At 39.0% G+C, this 20,831-nt stretch overlaps 1 protein-coding gene across 2 annotated transcripts in view; it reads left to right on the top strand.

Annotated features, from left to right (window-relative positions):
* Positions 1–20,831, top strand: part of mthfd1l (methylenetetrahydrofolate dehydrogenase (NADP+ dependent) 1 like) — a 43,651-nt gene that overhangs the window by 1,355 nt on the left and 21,465 nt on the right. For both annotated transcript variants that reach the window (XR_006407822.1, XM_044376994.1), the window contains exons 2-19: positions 270–354; positions 681–731; positions 815–868; positions 1,597–1,721; positions 2,497–2,597; positions 3,924–4,060; positions 4,599–4,710; positions 5,296–5,363; positions 5,480–5,577; positions 5,806–5,979; positions 6,218–6,354; positions 6,916–6,962; positions 8,344–8,451; positions 8,772–8,846; positions 9,615–9,717; positions 11,624–11,700; positions 12,989–13,129; positions 13,753–13,821. Coding sequence is in view for 1 of the 2 variants with exons in the window: in XM_044376994.1 (XP_044232929.1) it covers positions 270–354; positions 681–731; positions 815–868; positions 1,597–1,721; positions 2,497–2,597; positions 3,924–4,060; positions 4,599–4,710; positions 5,296–5,363; positions 5,480–5,577; positions 5,806–5,979; positions 6,218–6,354; positions 6,916–6,962; positions 8,344–8,451; positions 8,772–8,846; positions 9,615–9,717; positions 11,624–11,700; positions 12,989–13,129; positions 13,753–13,821 (1,762 nt within the window). In the remaining variant the exon portion in view is untranslated. The remainder of the gene's footprint in view (positions 1–269; positions 355–680; positions 732–814; positions 869–1,596; positions 1,722–2,496; positions 2,598–3,923; positions 4,061–4,598; positions 4,711–5,295; positions 5,364–5,479; positions 5,578–5,805; positions 5,980–6,217; positions 6,355–6,915; positions 6,963–8,343; positions 8,452–8,771; positions 8,847–9,614; positions 9,718–11,623; positions 11,701–12,988; positions 13,130–13,752; positions 13,822–20,831) is intronic.

The following is a 20,831-nucleotide window of genomic DNA, read 5'->3' as shown; positions in this document are numbered from 1 at the left end:
TGTCAAGCAAAGTGAGAAGGGTTAAGTCATACTTTCTGTTTAACAGTGTCACACTTCCTCACAGACAACCACACATCCTCAGTATTAGCAGTTTTGTTCTAAAGCTTGTTTTTAGAAACATGTTTTCATTTAGGAGTCCCTTGACCAAAGTCTTGTTGCAATGTATATCGATGGTGTTTGACATGAATATATATTTTGAAGCCATGTGCAATAAGTGTGGACTTAAATGATTGAATGAACATTGGTGACCAGTTTATTTTCTCTCATAGGGAAGTGGTTCAGAGCACCAAGGAAGCACTGGTGGCTCTGCAGAGGAGAAATCCTGCAATCCAACCAGTGCTAGCCATTATACAGGTATGTAAGCAAAAACAATACAAAAGCAATGTGTGGGATTTATAATTCCTGTTGAAAGACGCAAGACTAGGTGAAGACATTCTCTGGGTTACAAGTTTCTCGCATCTTTTCTTTGAAACACAGAAAAAAACAGTATAAAGCCAATGAGTGAATTTATCTTGGGGGGGGGGGGGGGGCTGTGACATGAAAACAACTTTGCCTTAATAAACCTTTGACCTTAAGGTTGTCTGTTTCTACTGAAGCCATTTATCATTCCTGTAGTAAGAGGTTTGTGTGTGTGTGTGTGTGTGTGTGTGTTTTCTCATTGTGCTAATTTGATCTCAAAGGCAGGTGAAGATGACAGCTTGTTGGAGACCAATAAGAAAATGGCAGGAAAGGTAATTTTGCTCACTTTGTCCTTTTTCACAAATCTACACGACAATTGCAGCTGTTGACCCTCTTCTTACATGTATGTCCACAGATCGGCTTGAACATCACTCAGATTTGCCTGGCAAATGATTGCAGTGAAGATGAAGTGAGTGAAACTCATGACTCAGAAACTTTGTAATATCCCCCCAGCGCCTTAAGATCTGCCCAGGCAAACTGTTCTAACCTTTCCACATTGTTTAGCAAGTCAGTGCATGCTTTACCATTCCCTTAGTTATTTGTTTGTGCAGCACGTGATTGGAGTGTCATGGTAATCACAGCCTAAAACAAGCCTAATTTAATTAAAACATTACTTATCTGTAAGTTAGTATTTCTCCAATGTTACATGACTAATCTTTGATTCCCTAATTGATTTAGGCACTCCTTAGGTTCTGATTTTATCAGTTTTTCACTTTTCCAACATTATATAATTAGGAATGGGAGGCAACTTCTCAGCTGTGACTCTCTCTCAGCTGAAGGCCGACTCTTCTTCCATACTGAAAGAAGGAATTCCTGGGAATAGCTCAGGAATTTCTCAACTGACAGTAAATGATTAACATCCAAATTCCTGTCCTTGTAGCACTCTGCTGCTCTACTGATCTACTGCTCTACTTTCACACATCTTTGGTCTATTATGTTTTTAATAAAAAATGTTTTCACTTCCTTCTTCTCTTTTCTTCCTCTTTAAGACTACCATCTTTTTTCCTCGCTCAGTCAGTAGCAGTGAGTTTGACGTTGCTACTTACTAATGCAACTGTGGCTGTTCAATACCTCCATATTTTAGCAACATTTTTCATCTGTGTGTGTGTGTCTCTTTGTCTTTGTGTTTGCATGTAGATTATAGAGGAGGTGTTGAAGCTGAATGAGGACCCCAGGGTGCACGGTGTCTACCTCCACCTCCCCCCCACTTCCCTCACTAATCGAGTACTCAACACACTCAAACCTGAGAAGGATGTAGACGGGTAAAACCCTGCAGATGCAGATATATTTGATTATATATAGAATAGTTGCAATTAAAGCTGTAGTTTTTAATTTAAGTTTTAAATTCTCACATAGAAAGACATAATAGTCTCCCCCAAGTAGCACATTTTGTACTGTTTAGGGTTCTTTCACTTAGACATTTTTTCCTTTTTGAGTGTTTTTCCTTAATTGATAGGTATGCCCTTCTTTCATGTGTCAGCAGTAGACATTTTGGGGTAGGTATAGAGCTTCAGTGGTGCATGTTTCTCTGTCCCAACAGAGATAAATGCATTTACTCACGTGGTGTGTCAGATTGGACCCAAATCAGAAAGTGCTGCACAGAATTAAGACTGAGTAAAAGTGAATGAGAAAATTAGTGAGACACCCTTCACAATCTTCAAAAATTGAATAGAATAGGTTCAGTAGAGGACAAATTCATAAAAAATAGTTTAGGTTGTCATATAAAACACTGAGATACATAATGTTTTTGTTTGACTGTAACAAGTTACTTTGCTTTTAGTTGTTTGACAAAAAAATGTTTGTCAGTAACATTTCAACTTATCATAGACCTCCAATCATGAAGACTACTGTAGTATATTTCTTACTGTACTTTAAAATGTTACTTGTCAGTGTTAGTTTTTACTCTGTAACATTTAAATGTTGCGTGCCTGATGTACGTAAAACAAAACATTAATCAGTTAAACTGAGAATGGCTGTGCTGCAAATGGCAAAAATGCAGTAAATTGTATATTTATGGTCGTTTTTGTCTTTAAATAGGATATCATACTTGAATATGGGCCGTCTGGTCCAAGGAGACCTGAACAAAGGCTTTGTGCCTCCTATAGCCAGCGCTGTCGTGGATCTCCTGGAGAAACATGGTGAGTTTCTTAGAAGCGACATCTGTCCCAAGTTCAGTAGTTACTAAGTATTGTAGGTACTATTGTTACTTATGAAAATGATATAACATATAAAAGGTATGATAAATAAACTAACTGTACACTTTGACACATACAGTAGCTGTAACAATACTCACATTTGCCTCTAAGGGGACTGTAGCTGATAAGATTAATGAGTAAGTTTGATTAATGTAAGCAGCATTAGTTGTACTAATGATAAGTATTATTGTGCCACACCAAAACCTACTCATTATCAATTTTATTAGCTGCAGCTGTTACAGATGGCTGGTATAAACTAATTGTAGTTTATGTTTTTTAGTAGGTAATACATTCACGCCTGACAAAGACCAAATTAAATGTATTCTAATACCAGAGTAAATACTGACATGGGAGGATAAAATAACTATTCATTCTATACTTACCAACAAGTTTAGTTTAGTCTACGGTTTGATGTCTGTCTTAAACCGCAATGTGCTTTGTTTTGTACTTGTTGATGTTTTGTGTGTCTGACAATTGCCACAGACACACAAGGAATTTCCAAAAGGATAATAAAATAAAACAAACTAAATTATAAAGTTTACACCAATGTATGTACTAATTTTCATACGTTTTTGACAGTTGGTATAAAATAAATTAATGTATTTTGCTGTTTTACATTAACAGAAAATGATATTAGACATGTTTAGGAATGCCAAGCAATCTGCAACTTAAGAAAAACCTTTTGTTCAAATTTCATAAATTCAAGAAAAAGCAAGCAAATATTTTTCAAAAGATTTTGTACTTTGTTTAATTCCTTCCAGTATGAACACACTATATGCTTTATTACAACTCATTTAGCTTAGTATGTAGCAAAGACTTAGGACACAGCTGGTGTGTGTCATGTCATGACATCAGTGAGAGTGTTGGGCTAACATGCTCACAGCTTTTATGATACATTTTAGGAGTTTTATACATCTGATACTTCAGTGCACCAGAAAGATTTTGGCATTAGGACTTAGTAGAAGATGGCTGACTCACTCTGCTGACTCACCAGGCTACCTTCAGGAGTCACAGCCTGGGGTTCAGAGGGTAGGGGTGAAAGGTCAGCTGTACATAGGGTCATGGTTATTCTCAGTATCCCGGATACAACTAGTAGAGGTTTAATATGTCATGCAAAGTCCATATGGTCAGTATTTGAAAACAGACCATATGGGCTGTAATTGATATGTGGACCACGTTGATTCTGACAGTTGGGTTTCTCATCTTGCAATAAGGCCCTTGATAAATGGAGAAGGTATGTGCTAATGTTGAATTAAAACTTTTTAACAGATGCTCCCATGGAAGGAAGAACAGTGTTGATGATTGGAGCTGAAGGACCCCTTGGGGTGGCCCTGCAGTTCCTGATAGAGAGAAGTGGAATGGTGGCGCTCAAAAGTCATTGGAGTCTCAAGAACCTACAGAGCCAGGTGTGTCTTAAAATTCAATCATTACACACATGCTTTTTTTCTCTCATCACTTCTCCTAAAACATATTTGATGTGTATCTGTTAAAAGCTTGTTGTTTGGTCCTTGAAGGAGCAAAGTGTTTATGGTCAGTTTGAAGGGGGGTTTTTTGTTTGTTTTTTTGGCTTTGAGTGTGTTTTGGGAGCCTCACCGCATTGTTTATAACTGAAAAATCTTAATCCTCTTTCTGTGCTCTGTAGACTCAACCACCTGTTGTCATTATTCAGTTATGTGCAGTTTTACTGTCTGGCCACATGGGGTCAGTTTCTGCTTTTTCAAATGCTAAGTCATAAAATGTGATCGGTTGTAACAGAGCTGGTAAAAAGCTTGTGACATTTATGCTAAGAGAAAGCTATAAAAAATTCTGATCAGTCCCACTTTTCTTTTTCATGCTTTTTCACATCTTTTCCTTAAACCTTTATATTAATCCTCTTTTTTGAATTTTTCATTTTTTTTCTATTTTATATTCTACTTTATTTCTTCCACTTTCTTCGTTTCCCAGGTGATGCAGGCTGATGCTGTGGTCCTATTAGGCACAGAGAATATTGATATCCCACCCACCTGGGTCAGGCCAGGGGCTGCTGTCATCCGCTGTGAGCCCACCTTGGAGACAGGTATTGAGGAATACTGGAATAGTCATTATAAGGCCGTTTACAAATGATCACTGACAGAATTGCTCTGCACTTGCTTAAGTCATTGTTTTTTGTTGTGAAATACAGATGATACTTTACCTTGTGGCTCTGTTTCCTTTGGCATTGTGTGCTGCTTTTAAATTTTGTCACCACACAAATGATTTGAACCTCAGTCCTGTTTGATGCTAACCTTTTTAAAGTGCATGAAGTGAGACTGACCAACAAGCTTAAACATGGAGAATGGGTCTTCCAGACATATATGGTAATAGTCCAATCTGTTGGCTTTTTTCCCCCAATGTAACAGTTTTTCTTTAGAAATCATATAATGATGTATCGCCATTGAGTTTGGCTCTCACCAGTGAACAGCTCAGACAGCCAGCATGTAAAGACAGCCTTAGGAAGCAGTACAACTCTTGTGGATGTGAGGTTAAATGTATGTAGGCTGGAAGTAACTCACAGCATGTGTCCTCTGTTTTTCTTATACTCTGTATTCTGGCCGACCGCTGTTTAATATAGATATGCATGTTTTTAGTCAACATGAGCATTAACCTTTGTTTTTTGTCTTAGATGAACATGCCACTGAGATGTCTTCAAAATCTGGGTTGGGATACCTCACAGCGGCTTACAGAATACAGGTGCAACAATTTGTATTTCAGTATGTACCAACCTTGTTTGTTGACCCAGTTGCTACTGTATTTTTCCTTCACTGTTCTCAAACTTGTTTCGTCTGTTTCTCCTTTTTGTCTACCAGAATGTGGTGCGTAGTAGCAGTTTGTGGCTCCAGGAGCAGCAGTACCGACCCTGGCGGCTGCGCAGCCTCAAACTGCAGCCCCTGACACCAGTACCAAGGTATAGAGCAGTTATGTCAGAAACACTCTGAATCTGTGATAGACTATGAGAAATTAAGCTAAATCTGCAAGTACACAAGAGTCTTTTCTTGTGTCTTGCTAATCTAAGTTGCATGTACATCATAAAAATTATGTGAACAGGGTTGAATGTTATTGTGTAAAAGACATATGTGACCCTTTAGAAATAACTGTATATAAATGATTTGTCATGTTTTCTCTTCTTTGTCAGTGACATAGAGATTTCCAGAGCCCAGACGCCAAAGCCAGTGGACCAACTGGCTGAGGAGATAGGTTTGCTGCCAGAAGAGCTTGAAGCCTATGGCAGGAGCAAAGCAAAGGTCCGCCTTTCCCTGTTAGACCGCCTCCACACACAGCCTGATGGGAAATATATATTGGTTGCTGGGTGAGTTTTACTTAATGATTCACTGAATCTTTTTTTCTTAATTATTTATTCCTTCAGTGCTCCCTAATGCTGGTGTTTGTGATGTAAATTAAGTGATCCTTTTGATTCGTGGTTTGATGGTTTAGTTTGTAATTCATATGTATCAATTGCTTGGCTTCAGACTAATTGTGATGACATGAATGCACATAAACAAAAAAAATGTAAAATTCAAACATTTTGTGTATGTCTCTTGTTATAGTATAACTCCAACCCCACTTGGCGAAGGTAAAAGCACAGTGACAATCGGCTTAGTCCAAGCACTGTCTGCCCACCTTAAGCTCAACTCCTTCGCCTGTCTCCGACAGCCTTCCCAGGGACCCACCTTTGGGGTTAAAGGTCAGTAATTGATACCTAGGTCCGTACATGACATGACCTATCTGAAAAATGTGCTTTCACTGTGAATTTGCCTCCAATACAATAAACTCTTATCTTGATGATAAGCATTATGAGAACTTTTTTTAGATACTGAATAAAGATATTTTGTTGCTCTGTATTTCAAAAATTTAAATGTTATCCTCAAAAAAACAATTTTCTTAGAAAAGCGTTACTATGAATAACAACTTACATTCTTTAAGGAGTTGTATTTTCATTACTTTCAACTGATTTCAATTCTAAGTGGTGGATATTATTTTGGTATGAAATTTCTAATTTTGTTTTGCTTCCCATTGAATACATTGAGTGAGATTTGGCCAGTCAAGCAACCAAAGCAGCAGTTTGGAATGTATCAAGTAACTGTGATAAGCTATTTTTGTCAGCGTGAGGCTAGCATTTCATACCCTGCTACATTTTGTGTCTGGGTGGAGAGGTTCACTTAGAGTCCAGCACACAGCACCCCTCCTTTGTGTGTCCCTGTCCCGTTGTCTGCCTCTGACTGTGCTGCCTCTTCTTTGTGCCTAGGGGGAGCTGCAGGAGGGGGATATGCCCAGGTCATCCCCATGGAGGAGGTAAGACACACAGACAGACTCTCAGTGCTCCCCAGCAGGACTAGCGTTAGCTTCAAAGACCTGAAGTGCACAAAAATACACACATGCATGCAGTGTTGGACACAGACTAATGAAAATGTTGGTGATTACAAGAGTTACATCCAAATATATTCTTTTCAGTAGAAAGCTCATATTCATTCTGTTGCTTTGCATCTTTTCACTGTGCAGGACTGCCTTCTTTTGGCATAACATTGTTTCCGGACAACGCGGGTCAGCACTAGCAAAGCCTTTTAGGACTAATTAGAGTACACCATATGATGACGATGATAGGTCAGATTTTTTTTTTTGAGTGGCAGTGCATTTTGCACCCCTCATCTTTTACTCAGTTTACAGCTCATGCATTGCACAGAGGAACAGAAGTCTACTGAGCTAGCTGCTTTTAACGTAGGTCAAGATAAAAACCATGATGAAACAAAGCAGTTTGCTGAAGTTTCTCACAAAAAGACATCATGAAGAGCAAGAGGAAGAGAATTCAGCTCAAGTTCAGCCATCATTCTCAACCCAGACATCTAACTCACTCCTGTGCCAGTTTCTCCTCAACAAGTGCCAAGTATTAACGACACGTACGTGGCTGCTAATTCAGCAGCATGTGACTTAGCACATGGTTCTCTCAATAATGAGAACTGACTGAATCATTGGACTATAATGAAATAATTTAAATGTTCAACACCAAGCCCCGTTGTCTCCTGCTGTAATCATCAGAAGTAAACCAATTTAGAAGCAGTTCAGAATTTATTAAGTATGACTGGTCTTGGTTTTGGACAGGCTAGGCCCACCTGATTGTCTCTGTGCCCGCACTGTGATTCCTGCCAAGCTACTTGCTTACAAGGAGCTGTCTCTACGTCTAGACAGGCTCCATTCATTTGGCAGTATGCACTCAAATTAGCTCTATTGCCCAGTTTAGAACATTTTTTATAAAAGTAATCAGAAAGAAAAGTGTGTGTGTGTGTGTGTGTGTGTGTGTGTGTGTGTGTGTGTGTGTGTGTGTGTGTTATACATGGATCTTTAAAGAAAAATAAAATGTTTTGTTTCCTTTTGATTGAAGGGCTCATGCCAAACAGAAAGAATATTTGTCATAATATTTTAAAGACCTAGGTGACAAAGTCAAAGCTGTGGGAAGATTACAGTATTGTTATAATCCACATAAATCATGTTATACTGAACTCTTAACCCCCATGGTTAGGAAATGGTTTCTCAGCGGGGACAGCCAAACCCACACTGTGTACCACCACATTACTGAATAGGTGTATATTTGTCTTGTGTTTAATCACTTCTCCTTCACTTTCCTGCCGTCTCTGTTTGTTCTTCCTCTTTTCTGTCTGAACCTTCACTTGCACTTCAGTTCAACCTCCATCTGACTGGTGACATTCATGCCATCACCGCAGCCAATAACCTGGTGGCAGCGGCCATCGATGCCAGGATGCTTCATGAGGCGACCCAATCAGACAAGGTGACCATATGATGAGTCTGCAAAGTAATTCTGACACCACACTTTGTAAACCACCAAACTGTTGTTTAGACATGTTTGTCCTTTTTACTTTGCACTAAATTTTTCTCAGTTATATGAGAAAAGTAAATTATGAAATGTGTTACTGCACACTTAATCTTCTTTACTAAGTTACTTTCTAAATTAAATGTCAGCTATGCTTATATCTTGATATTCTGGTTATAATTGCAGAAATTAAAATTGCAGTATGCAACTGTGTATGAATTGTAATTTATATGCATATACACACATAATCATATTTTTTTTTGTCTTATACCTCTAAGGCCCTGTTCAATAGACTTGTCCCTTCAGTGAATGGAATCAGAAGATTTTCACCCATCCAGATCGCCAGGCTACGTGTAAGTCTAAACACTGCAGTGCCAGAGTCACTAGTGTCAACAACAGTAACCGGCCCTCAGGATTGTTGTTGAGCTCTTGTAAAAAGGACACTTTCATCCACTAGGGGACCTCAGTGAGCCTGTTTTTTAAAATGTCCCCACTGATTCATCACTTTGTCCTCATCTCCAAATACTTATATCTTATGAAGCTCCTATCTGTTTATATGACTGTGAGTTATGCTGTGTTATGTAGTGTTGATAAAGAATGCCTGATATCAAGTGTTAACAGATAATATGCATATGGCAGATGTTACAGAGATAGAAGGGTGAAGTTGGGACAGAAGTCAACTCAGTGTTTGTCTGTCCTGTTGTATGAGGGGCTCCAGGATGAGAAGTTAAAAGGACTATAAAATATTTATTGGTCATAATTTGTAGAGTGAGAGATAAAAAGCTGTGTGTTTTTTTTTTTTTTAAGAAGAGCACTCATAGTAAACCCTTTGAACCTGACAGTTAGTTGATTGCTTCATAGTCTTTTAATTGCTTTTTCTTTTACAGCTGCTTTAATACTGTGCGTCCAGCTAATGTGGAAATAGCAAGAAAAGTATCACTTGTAATATAAGTTGTCAAATATTCACAAAATATAAGATAAATGATTGTATCCAGCAGTAGGTGCACAGATGGGACCAAAATGTGGACACATTTGAACCAAAGCCAAAAATTGCAACCATTACTTCCCTGAAACCCTTACAGAGGATCCTCTAATCTTTTTTTTCTCTCTTTTGATTCCAGCGTCTTGGCATCAATAAAATAGACCCCGCATCTCTCACACCACAGGAAGTCAGCACCTTTGTCCGTCTTGACCTTGACCCTTCCCAGATCACCTGGCAGAGAGGTATCTCTAGAATTATAGGAATTCACTCTGCACATTATTTCTGGTTGAAACTTTTACATTCAGCCTGGCCGACAAACACTGAAGGGGAATATAACTGAATTTCAATATTTATATCTATTACTGTCTCTGCTAATCAAACTAAAACCAGACAGTTTGTATGTCTGAAATATATCATGTACTTTAATTATTGGGTCAGTGGGTTGTCATTCCTCTTCTGCTGTTGCTGCTGTGGCTTAGGAGGTAGGGCGGGTCGTCCACTAATCAGAAGGTCAGTGGTTCAATCCCTGTCTCCTCCTGTCCGCATGTCGAAGTGTCCTCAGGCAAGATACTGAACCCCACGCCAGCATTCTGTGTGGTAGCTTGCTGCCATTGGTGTGTTAGTGTGTGTGTGTGTGTGTGAATGGGTGAGTGAGCAGCAGAAACATTTTAAAGCTTTTTTGATACATTTTAAAGCCTTTTTTTTTTTTTTTTACATGAAACAAGCATCCTGAAGCTTCATCTGCAACTTTACACATGTTCAAACTACAGCGAAGATGATGTTGAATCAAGTATCAATTTCTTTAAGCGTTTCACCTTGATGCTGGTGGTATGCAGGAAACATCACTGACTTTACCAGGCAGTGTGATGTTTACTGAAGTGGTTATATGGAGTTAGCAGTGTTAACCACTGATTAACTGACAGATGTTTTGAGTGGGGTAATGATTTATTTTAAAGTCAAACTGAAATTTGGAACAGAACTGAATTTCCCCTTGAAGCTGTTGACTGACATTTTAGAGCTGGCACTGTGTTGGTTGAGAGCATGATATTTTATGTTGTTATTTCATATTTCTTGCTGACAGTTTTCCATTGACAATCAAATGGTGGTGCTTGACACAGAACACCCGGTATGATCTTTTGTAAGCAGCACGGAGACATACTCTATCAAAAGCAACATCATGGCTATCACACAAATCTAATTTACATGAAAGAAGTATCTAATTATTCCATGACTAAACAATGTCACATGAAATCTCGAATTAAGTGTATTTTCCTTTTTGATATAGTGAATTCTAAAATTAGTACTGACTGCAGAAACTTCTCTTTAATGAAAATTGGCCATGACAAAACTTCCTGGTCCTCATGTTTACATTGAATTAACACATTTTATGTAGAAGTGTTGCAGCCATCAGTCACAGGATAATAAATGAGTATGAGTAGGAGTGGGGATAGCTACCTCAGTGGTAGTTGTGTTGGTTTAAAGTTGTCAGTGAGAACAACCAGGCAGCTGCTGCTATGACTGATGTGGTATTTAGTCCAGTGGCTCCAGAGGGCATTCTTAAGACACAAACCCTGGAGATTAAAAACAGATTTACCACCTAATGTTATGTGGGTGTGACTGTGTGTCTTTTGTGTTCATGTAACAAGACATGTTTTTACTTCTCCTTTCATTACATCAAAGCAACATCAGGATAACGTTTGATTAACGTGGTTTCCAGGCTGATTGTAACAACAGCATAGCCACATAACCGATTTCTAGCCACATTATTAGAGAACAGGCCAAGTGCTGAGTAAGTAAGCTTTTACATAGCATATCCTCCATCACGTAAGCACTTTCAGGGTGTCAACACCTACTCACAGTAAGAGATAAGAATCTCTCTTCCCGTCAGTTATTGGGTGTTCGGTGTGTGCATGTGTGTGTATGTGCGTTTTGTATTTATTTAACAATGTGTGGAAATGGATTTGGTCTGTCAGGCTCAGGCTGTAAATGCATACATCTTCTGTGTGTCTGAGGTATCAGATCAAGTTTTATTCAAAGTTTATGGTTCTTGTCTGTTATAATATCTGATGACATTTTCATGCACAAAGTAGTAGATTTTATGAAAAATAAATTTTGCAGGGAATTGAACTTTTTGTCTTTGTTTTTCAGTGGTTGATACAAACGACCGTTTTTTGAGGAAGATCACAGTAGGACAAGCAAACACCGAAAAAGGACAGATCAGAGAGGTATGCAGCGTGCCCTAACAATCCTCTTTTTAAATATTTTTCAGCCACCGGCTTGCTTTATTTGTTTTTATGAACAAATGTATTTTCGGACTGTGGCATCTACAGCACTAGTTGTCATAAATATGTTACATTCCTGTTCATTACAAATATTTATTCATTCAGTCTAGAGTATCACAAACACTGTTGTTACTGGCTTTGCTGGTGGGCATCTTTTGCAATGCATTGTATCACTAAAATGATCCCTGTGTTTTTAGGCACTTGTACAGTGTAACCTCACTCACCAGCCCAATCTTTTTTTTTTTAAATTCTTTTTCTGATGTACACACACAGACACACACATTCCCTTGCTTTCCCATCTCCTCTGCCCATGACAAACCCCAGATGTATTTCACCCACATGTCTGTAGTAATGACAGCTAAATGAAATCCTGTAAATAAACACTTCACCTCAATGGGAAGCAAGCAGGCTTAAGTGAAAGCAAATGTTTTAAGAAGGAGAAAAATGACCCACCCATCCACCCACATACACACACACACACACACACACACACACACACCTGGAGTAGCCCCTGAGCTGGTTCAGCATATGCTTACATTTACCGCCATCAGTTCATCCATTCTGTTTCCCTTTCATTCCTCTGTCCTCCACCTTCCTCCAGTACTGGATACACTATAGCCCCTCTGGGTATTATCACTGGGAGTGGGAATAGAAATGTTGTGTTCCTTGGTGGATTAATGTGGTTTAAGTTATGTTTCTTTTTTTCCATGATGTGGAATAGAGACTTCTGTGGTTTTCTGTACACTTCCCTGTGGGTAGCCCTCACTTACTTATTCTTTCTTGTGTCCGTCTCTTTGTCTTTCAGTTAATTTGACATAAATCAATACAGAAAGTCACATCAGAAAATAAACAGATTTGTTTTATTTTGTCTCCAAAGGCATCATTCTAAAACAAGGCCATATCCCTTAGACATGTATCCTCTTTCCCATTAAGATAAAGCTGGTGATGCTTTGTTACTCTTTTATTTCATTTACTCTCAAAGCTACCTTCCTACAAACCATGTCTGTTCTTTACTGAGCAGTCAGAAACTATTAAGAAAGAAAGAAAGTCAGAAACATTCACAGGATTTCAAACCATTACAACCAGAAAACTACAGAATTTCTTTTTGTCTGTTTCATTGCTGGTAAATCGTCATTTTTTTTAGATCCAGTAGTTGCAGTTGCCACTGACCAAAAACTTCTGTTTGTTGCCTTTGTGGTTTATACTTGGTATGTATTTTCTCACACTCCAGACTGGGTTCGACATCGCAGTGGCCAGCGAGATCATGGCCATCCTGGCTCTGGCAGACAGCCTGGAGGACATGAAAAACAGACTGGCGCGCATGGTGGTGGGGACCAGCCGCTCTGGACAGCCTGTCACAGCAGAGGACCTGGTGTGTGTTACTGTGTGGTCTTTTCATTCAAGGAGTGTGGGAATTTTAACCCAGATAATCTCAGTTTATCATTGCTACATCTCAGCATTTTGACAGCAAAAGTATTGAGTGAATTCCAGTTTTAACTGGCCATAAGAATGTGTTAAATCACTTTTTGAAGATAGTTGTGCTTTACAGAATAACAAATGTAATGACAAAACCCCTTTTAGATATGCACCGTGTTAGAAGAAGTAGTTAAACAGAGTTTTAGCACCTCTCAGCAGATCCATCCAACAGGGTCAGCTGGCTCTGGTTTCCCACTGAGGACTGTAGCCTGTGTTGTTTCAGAGTCGTAGAGGAGGCTCCCATATAAAGTTACATAAGTCTTTCTTATTAGCCAGGATGCAAAAACATCACCACACCTCTGGGCCAGCCCAGTGGAAATGAGTGTATGACTGTGTGTACGCTGTATGTATGTGTTGGTGTGTAAAGATTGCTGACAAGGCATATTTTAGGAAAGCCATTTGACCATTCTTAAGATCAGTATCAATTGTTGGTATTGGTGAGGTTTAATTTTTGTCACAGTCCTGATAACCTATCCTTATTTCCAACCACCACACTCATGTTTTCTTCCTCCCTTTCAGGGTGTGAGTGGGGCGCTGGCGGTGTTAATGAAAGACGCCATCAAGCCCACGCTGATGCAAACCCTCGAGGTGAGAGATGCACATAACCACACTTAAATAGTTGTTATCCTGCTCAACCGATTTTCCTCTGACACATATCTTGTAGAATAAATAGGTTGGCAATCCACAGAAAAGTGGAAAATGTGCACTAGACCTGCCTCTACCTCTGCTGTCAGAGACAAGAAAGAGGGAGAAAGAGTGCTCCACTGAGAGCTTTTAAAAAAGGATGATAGATTGACCTTTTTCCTGGCTCTTAATCTTAATAGCAGTTTAGCAGTGTGCAGAGGACAGGTGGAGCTCTCAGTCCAGAGGACATCTGATCCAGATTTATACAACTGTCCTAAGGAAACGTTCATTTGGGTGTGACAACGTATAACATAACTCTGCTTCTTGCAACATCTGGCTTTCATTTTGCTTTTGAGACATTACTGTTAGATAAGTGGACATGTGATCACACAGGCACATAAACAATTCTTGCATGTCCACACACACACACATACACACGTGTATATACAGAAGTGGCCCTAAGCTGTCCCTGTGCTCGAGGAAAACACCCAACCCTCAAGGTGATGGATGGAGAAATTGAGAGGAGTGGAGTTTGGAGGTTTAATGGATGGAATGAACCGATAACAAACCAAACATTCAGTCTTGGTCTGCTTTCTTGATACGACACAAGTCCACTTAAAGGAAGTATGAAGTTTATAGAAGACTAGCCCATTAACTAATTTATCCACTAAGCGATGAAGATGTCATCAATCTACCCCAGGGCCAGTATCAGTTACATCCTGTGCTCGGTTGTCAATTAAATATGCCCAGAAAAATATTATCATTGTTGGAAGATGACATTTTTATTAATAAAATCAATTTTGGGATTTATTTTAACAACTAAAGAATAAAATGTTATCAACTATTGTAGGCAACCAGTCTTGTATTCAGCTATGTACAGGTATGGTAGCTTAATAGCACATCATTTCAGCACCATATTTTATTTGAATATCAGAATCTGTTATTTGTTTGCCATTACTGTTCATAATGACATGGACTTTTTCTCAGTTTTGAGATAAAGCTTATTAGTAATTCACTCCGCATAGTGTATGGCAGTGGTTTCCCAACCTGGTGGTCAAGAGAAACTAGAGGAGTCACAAGATGATTAAATGGATGAGAAAGAAAAAAAAATCAGTTTGTCTTCAGGCCAAAAATGCTCAAATAAAACCGTCCAATAAGGAAAAATCACTTTTTAAAACTCATGTCCTCACCAAAGCTATAACCTGTGATGTAGGGTCACTGTGACCATCCTCAATGTTTGAGCACTGGAGGCTTCAAGTTTCCACATCACGCTTACGTATGACACATACTGGACCACGATTGGCTCCAAACTACTTGTGATGTAACAAATAGGCCTTTAACGGTGATTGAAGGTGAGCACAAAGAAACTTTCCCCCTTCCAAGTGAAATAACAATGAGCACAACAGTGTTAAGTAGACGGGGACTCTACTTTCACTAGTAGGATCCCAACCAGTGTTGAGTAAAGTCTACTGGTTAAGTGGTAGCATGTCACACAAGAGGAAATTGGTTAATTGGTTAACTAGTGATATATTGCTAATGATTAAGTTCTTATTACCTAACTTGTAAGTTACATGTAAGTCAACAGGCCAGTCTCACAAAAGTATAAAGTTTGTGATCTAAAAACACTGTTCTTTTCCTCTCTATCCTTGAAATGACTCTTTTATCCTTTAACTGTAATGGTGCATTACTCATCCGGTCATTCCAGTGTCTGGTCAATGTGTTGTAGTCTGCACATCCCGTCTATGGCGTCTGCTTTATCTTTGATGTTGATGCTCTCAGTGCACGCTTTCCTCACTGACAGTCTGAGACATTGGGTTGCGAGCCAAATGTTTGCCGCACAAGCCAAGTGTATTTTTCTGTTGGATTGATTTAAGTCCTGAAAGTTTACAATACGCACAATGTTAGCAGTCATGCCTCTGATAACAGCTTTGTGTTTCTCTTTTTGTTGTAGGGCTATTTCTCGTTTGTTTGTTCTCTGTTGGTTTTGAACAGAAAGCTTGATTACATGGCTATTGGGTGGGGAAAATAAACACAGTGTGTCCCAGATTGGGTGTTTTCAAGGGTGTAGAGGGAGTGGAGTGTGCATGCAGCAGAGATTTGGTTACTTTCTGTTTTTTTGGAGGAAGCATTGCGGTCCTGTTGTGTGAAACGGTTTCCTGTGTGGTTTTCCTGTGATTCTGGTCAGGGAACCGGTATCGGCACCAGCCGGGTCTCAGAGCGCCATGTGAATTTTCCATCGTGCAGTGACCGCCTGTGCCCTTCGTGCCCTCTTCACTCGTGATTGTGTGTTTTGAATTCAGACGCACACATGTGAATAAAGCTGGCATATGGAAGTCAGTGTGTGTGTGTGTGTGTGTGTGTGTGTGTTAGAGCTTGTCGTTAGAGCGGTGTTGTTTTAGATGGGACAGGGTTTGTAGGAGACATAGTACAAGAGGAAATGGGATAGTTTTTAAACCTGCTCCCTGTGTACGTGTCTATTAAGTAGACCTCAGTCATTCTCTGTGTTTTTCACACATCCTGTCTACGTGGAGTTTCACAGAACCGGCTGGATGCATCTTTGCTGAGGAGAGGAAGTATGTTTACTCTATGGTCTGTTGTGGAAATCTTTTCATGGTTCACTCAAGAACACACAAAGACATAAGAGAGAGCCTTAAACATTGTTAATTGTTGAAGCAGTTGTAAACACTGTACAATCCATTATACAATCAGTAAAAATTATACAAATGTCTGAATACAAAAATACAATTGTCTTGTATTTTTTAATAGAAAGCATGTTGTTCAGGCGGTCCTTTCTCTAAAGATTGCAAACACAAACCGGTCAGCTTTGTACATCTCCAGAAGTAAGGTTAAAAACAGTCACATCCCTAAATGTACACTTCCACAAACTCTTACCCCTTCTTACAAACCGGTATGGTCACAGATGATCTCACAGAGACCTTATGGTTGGTCAATCCTTCAAAATTAGTTCAGTTGAGGTTGCTCATGAACCACACATTTTCTAAGGCAGTAGGCTTAAGACGAAGATATCTGTAGCTAAACCTTAAGTCCAGCAAATAGCCCTTTAGATAAAAACGAGTTCAAGAGTTCAACGAGCGTAGGAGAAGGATTTCTTCACAAACATGTCAGAATAACACAGTAACATTACTATTTCATTTAGTTGAAAATAAATCATCTAAAGATTTGTCAGATCAAGATGTAGAAATCTAAATAAGTATGATTTGTCTTACCACTGGCTCAGACAGAAATTCAACAACATAAACTTTTAACGAGAGTAGCCTGCCAACAGTCAGCTTAAAGATAGACACAGCAGGTTGATATGTAGAGCAGCCATTGAATGACAGACTAACATTAACCCCTTAGTTTGAAAACATTTGTAAAATATATAACATACAAGACACAACAAAAAAAGAAATACATCAAATGATAACCAGTATTTCAGCTGCTCTCACAGGTCACACAGCCCAGTCTTTGACTCAGGCTTTCAGGTTTTAGTCTTTGTTCTGTGTGAAAACGTAGGCTGGGAACATTTTATTAGTTTAGTACTGTTCTGCAGCCGCAGTAGCCAACAGTATAAGAGATGCACACGAAGAGGAAATGGTGACATGATCTCCATCTTCCTGTTTTTGTTCATTTCCCTTCCCAGTCTTCATAATCCTCATGTCCACTCATTCATTTATTTCCACTTATTTCCAGTCATCACTTTCATTCGACTGATTTATTTCCTGAATCGTTGTCCCGTTTTGTCCAGATGTGGAAAGAGTTGTGAGGCGTGAACTGGGTCAAGTTGAAGTTCAGGAGTTCCAAACACACATGGAAATTCACGTAATATGTTACGTTTGTTTAAATTCCATTGGAATAGAGAAAGGAATGTGTCATTGAAAGGTTAAACGTACTAAAAGTGTGGGGTTTTTTGTTTGTTTGTTTTTTTTACCCCTGTTTCTCTTCATGTAGTTAAAGGCTGATGTAATCTTGAAACTACTAGTTTATTCAGACAAATGGCAGCATTTGTCAGAACCTTGTTAAATGGTTGATTTACTCCTCTGAGGGGAGGCTGTTTATGCAGACAGAGGGAGAGGTATGCAAACAAAAGCTTAGAAAATCGTGTAAGGCCTTCCCATCCTTCCTTTTTCCTCCCTCTCACGGAATTCACATGCAGTGTAACAATGGGTCAGTTGGCTTTCTCTAGTTTTCTTCTTGACCAGTTTTCTCAGCAAATTTTAGTCTGTCATGAGTGCAGCAGAAGGATTGTAATCTTGTGGAGTAGACCTTTCCTTGTCAACCATATTCTTTGACACCTTGCCTTGTGTAAGCTGGATGCACGCTGCGAAACATCTTTTATTCAGTACTAAGTACAGATTAGATCTGCTGCTTGTACACTAACAGCAGCTGTGAGTCTGTGCAATAGTTGTAGACTTTTGCAAGAGTTTCACCCCAGCTGAGAAAAAAAATGTATCTAGGGCTGCAAGTAAGAATTACTATTAAGTAATCTGTCTTTTAAAATCAGTCTCAGCCTCAAAAATCCAGCATCTCTGGGACAGAGAATGTTTGGGGATTTTTGTTTGAAAAGTGGTAATCGATCATCAAAATAGTCACCTATTACTATCATTTTCTGTCTACTAAATAGAAATTCAACTTCCTTTACTTCCCTGTTCCTCTCCTCCCAATTTTACACCACTTCCCCAAACCCACCAACTATTTATACTCAACTCTGTTGTCATTCACTCTGTTAGGTGAGATAAAAGGTCAAAAGTGCATTCTGCTCAAGCTCCCTACCCAAGAGAACGAGGAGAGAAAGAGTGAGAAGGGCTCCGCTTTGTTCCACAGACTGAAAAGCTACTTGAGAGCTGTTGCTTAGATACAGGTGTGTGATGTACTGTGGTTAAATTTGTCAGAGATAACAGACTGGTATAACGGTACTCTCCACTGTTCTCCAGCAATGACTCATCCGTATAGATTCTCAGAAAACAGGATATTGGCTTACACAGACCACATTCTCTGTGCATGCACACTTCATGTAGTTTTATAACAGCATTTTTGGTACCCACTTATGTATACATTGTATGCATGTTCCAATATCCAATTAAATGCTTTGAATTAAAAATGTATATTGTGTAGATTGCTGATGGGCCAAATATAGTGAAGAACCTGTCTCAGCTCCCGCTGTATTAAAGAAGATGTAACTCTCAGGAGAGCTGATTATCTTTTTTTCAGCAGATTTTTATTTGCTCGTTTTAACAAGGAACAGAAGTCTAAGTCATTTTTTTACTCCCTTTTGAGATATTGTGTTTTGCTTATTGTGCTGAATAAAACTAAGTAGATCATTTTGATGTATTGAAACATAGAAACTTGTCATCTTTTCGGTCCTTTTTACTTCACTTATCCAAGGCTTCTTCAACTACATTTCGGTAAGGCTCCTTGCTTTCTAATAATTCTCTAATATGTTAGAAATACTAATCAATGTCCCTTGAGAGAGAACAGCGTTAGAATTTTTAGGATAGGAGCCACCGTATCGGGGGGGGAAAGCCTAGAACGAGGGGCACACCTCCCCGTTGCTGAGGCTCTTTGTCAGATACTGACAAACTTCTATGAAGAGAAGAGACCTCTTCAACACATACTGATCTCACTGATAATAATAACTTACCTTAACTTACCTTATTATTAAGGTAAGTTCTCACTCACCTCGTCGCGCTACTACATTGCGTAAAGCCTTGACAAACCTGACAACCTAGCTCATAGCGTAGCATAGTAGTCCTAGTAACTCGAACTTCACCACAGTACTTGCGGATGGTTAAATAGCACCAAACCAATAGGAACGGGACTTCATTGCACAGTGGCCTAGGCTGCTAAGCAGTGCCCAGATTGACATTTAGATTCTGGAGTCCATCAGAACCAATTAACCATATGCACATCTACATCTCTACCCTCATTCGCTGCCCTCCGCCCCCTTATCAACTCATCACTTCTATGTATGGGACTGTGCCATTCAGAAACAGTGTGTTTATAAAACCATTACCCCCCCCCCCCAAAAAAAAAATGATACATACCAAAATTAATACAAAAACCCAAACACTGACATTTAATAGCTGCAATTACCCAACACAGCACCAGAAAGCTAAAGTGATGAAACACAAAAGTTTCCCAAGCATGCCTAGCTCCATGCCTCATCCATCACTTCTAGCCAAGGGGACCATTGGTCTGTGAATTCTGCATTTTGCAATCTCAACATGAACGTTATTTTTTCCATTGTGTAAATTCCTTTAACTACTGACTGCCATGTGTCATAGGTTGGAGGATCTTTTTTTTTTTTTTTTTTTTTTTTTTAAGCGAGTTCAGTGTTATTAGTATATGCAGTAAGTGTATCTTTTTCCTGCTCATCACTGCTTCTGGGATTGTCCCAAAGATGTTCAGCAATGGGTCCCTGGGTAGTTGAAAACAAAATATATTATCAAGTAAATCAAATATCTCCCTCCAAAGGTTATCCAAGAGAGGGCACTGTGTACACTATTCACTATGTGTATGGTTTGCTGACCCCTCTCCACATTTCCTCCAACATGCACTTGTTTGTCTATTTTGGAAAGGATGTGAGGGGTCTATAGAATCTGTTAACTATTTTTCACTGGAACTCTCTCCATAGCTTTGCATTAGTGACTTTATGACTTTCTGAAGAGATATTTTCCCAAACCTCTTTGCCAATTTCTAATTCAAGCTCCCCTTCCCATTTTTGTTTAGTATGAAGGGTGTTTTCTTGTTTCATACTAGAAAATGCTCTATATAAATTGGATATTGGTCTCTTTGTGTGCTTTCTGTCTTGAATCTTTATCAAGCATTGTTCAATAGGGGAATCAGATTTCTTAAGGCTATTCCAATTTGGATGTTTGAGCAAAAACGTTCTTATCTGAAGATATCTAAAAAGAATTTTAAAAAATCTGATCTTGGCAGGTTAAATTCATTAGTCAGCTGTTCAAATGTTTTAA

This window comes from Thunnus albacares, chromosome 16, assembly GCF_914725855.1.
Source record: "Thunnus albacares chromosome 16, fThuAlb1.1, whole genome shotgun sequence".
In the NCBI taxonomy this organism is placed as follows: domain Eukaryota; kingdom Metazoa; phylum Chordata; class Actinopteri; order Scombriformes; family Scombridae; genus Thunnus; species Thunnus albacares.
Note: the sequence above shows the minus strand (reverse complement) of the source record. Positions and strands in the feature narration are given on the sequence as shown.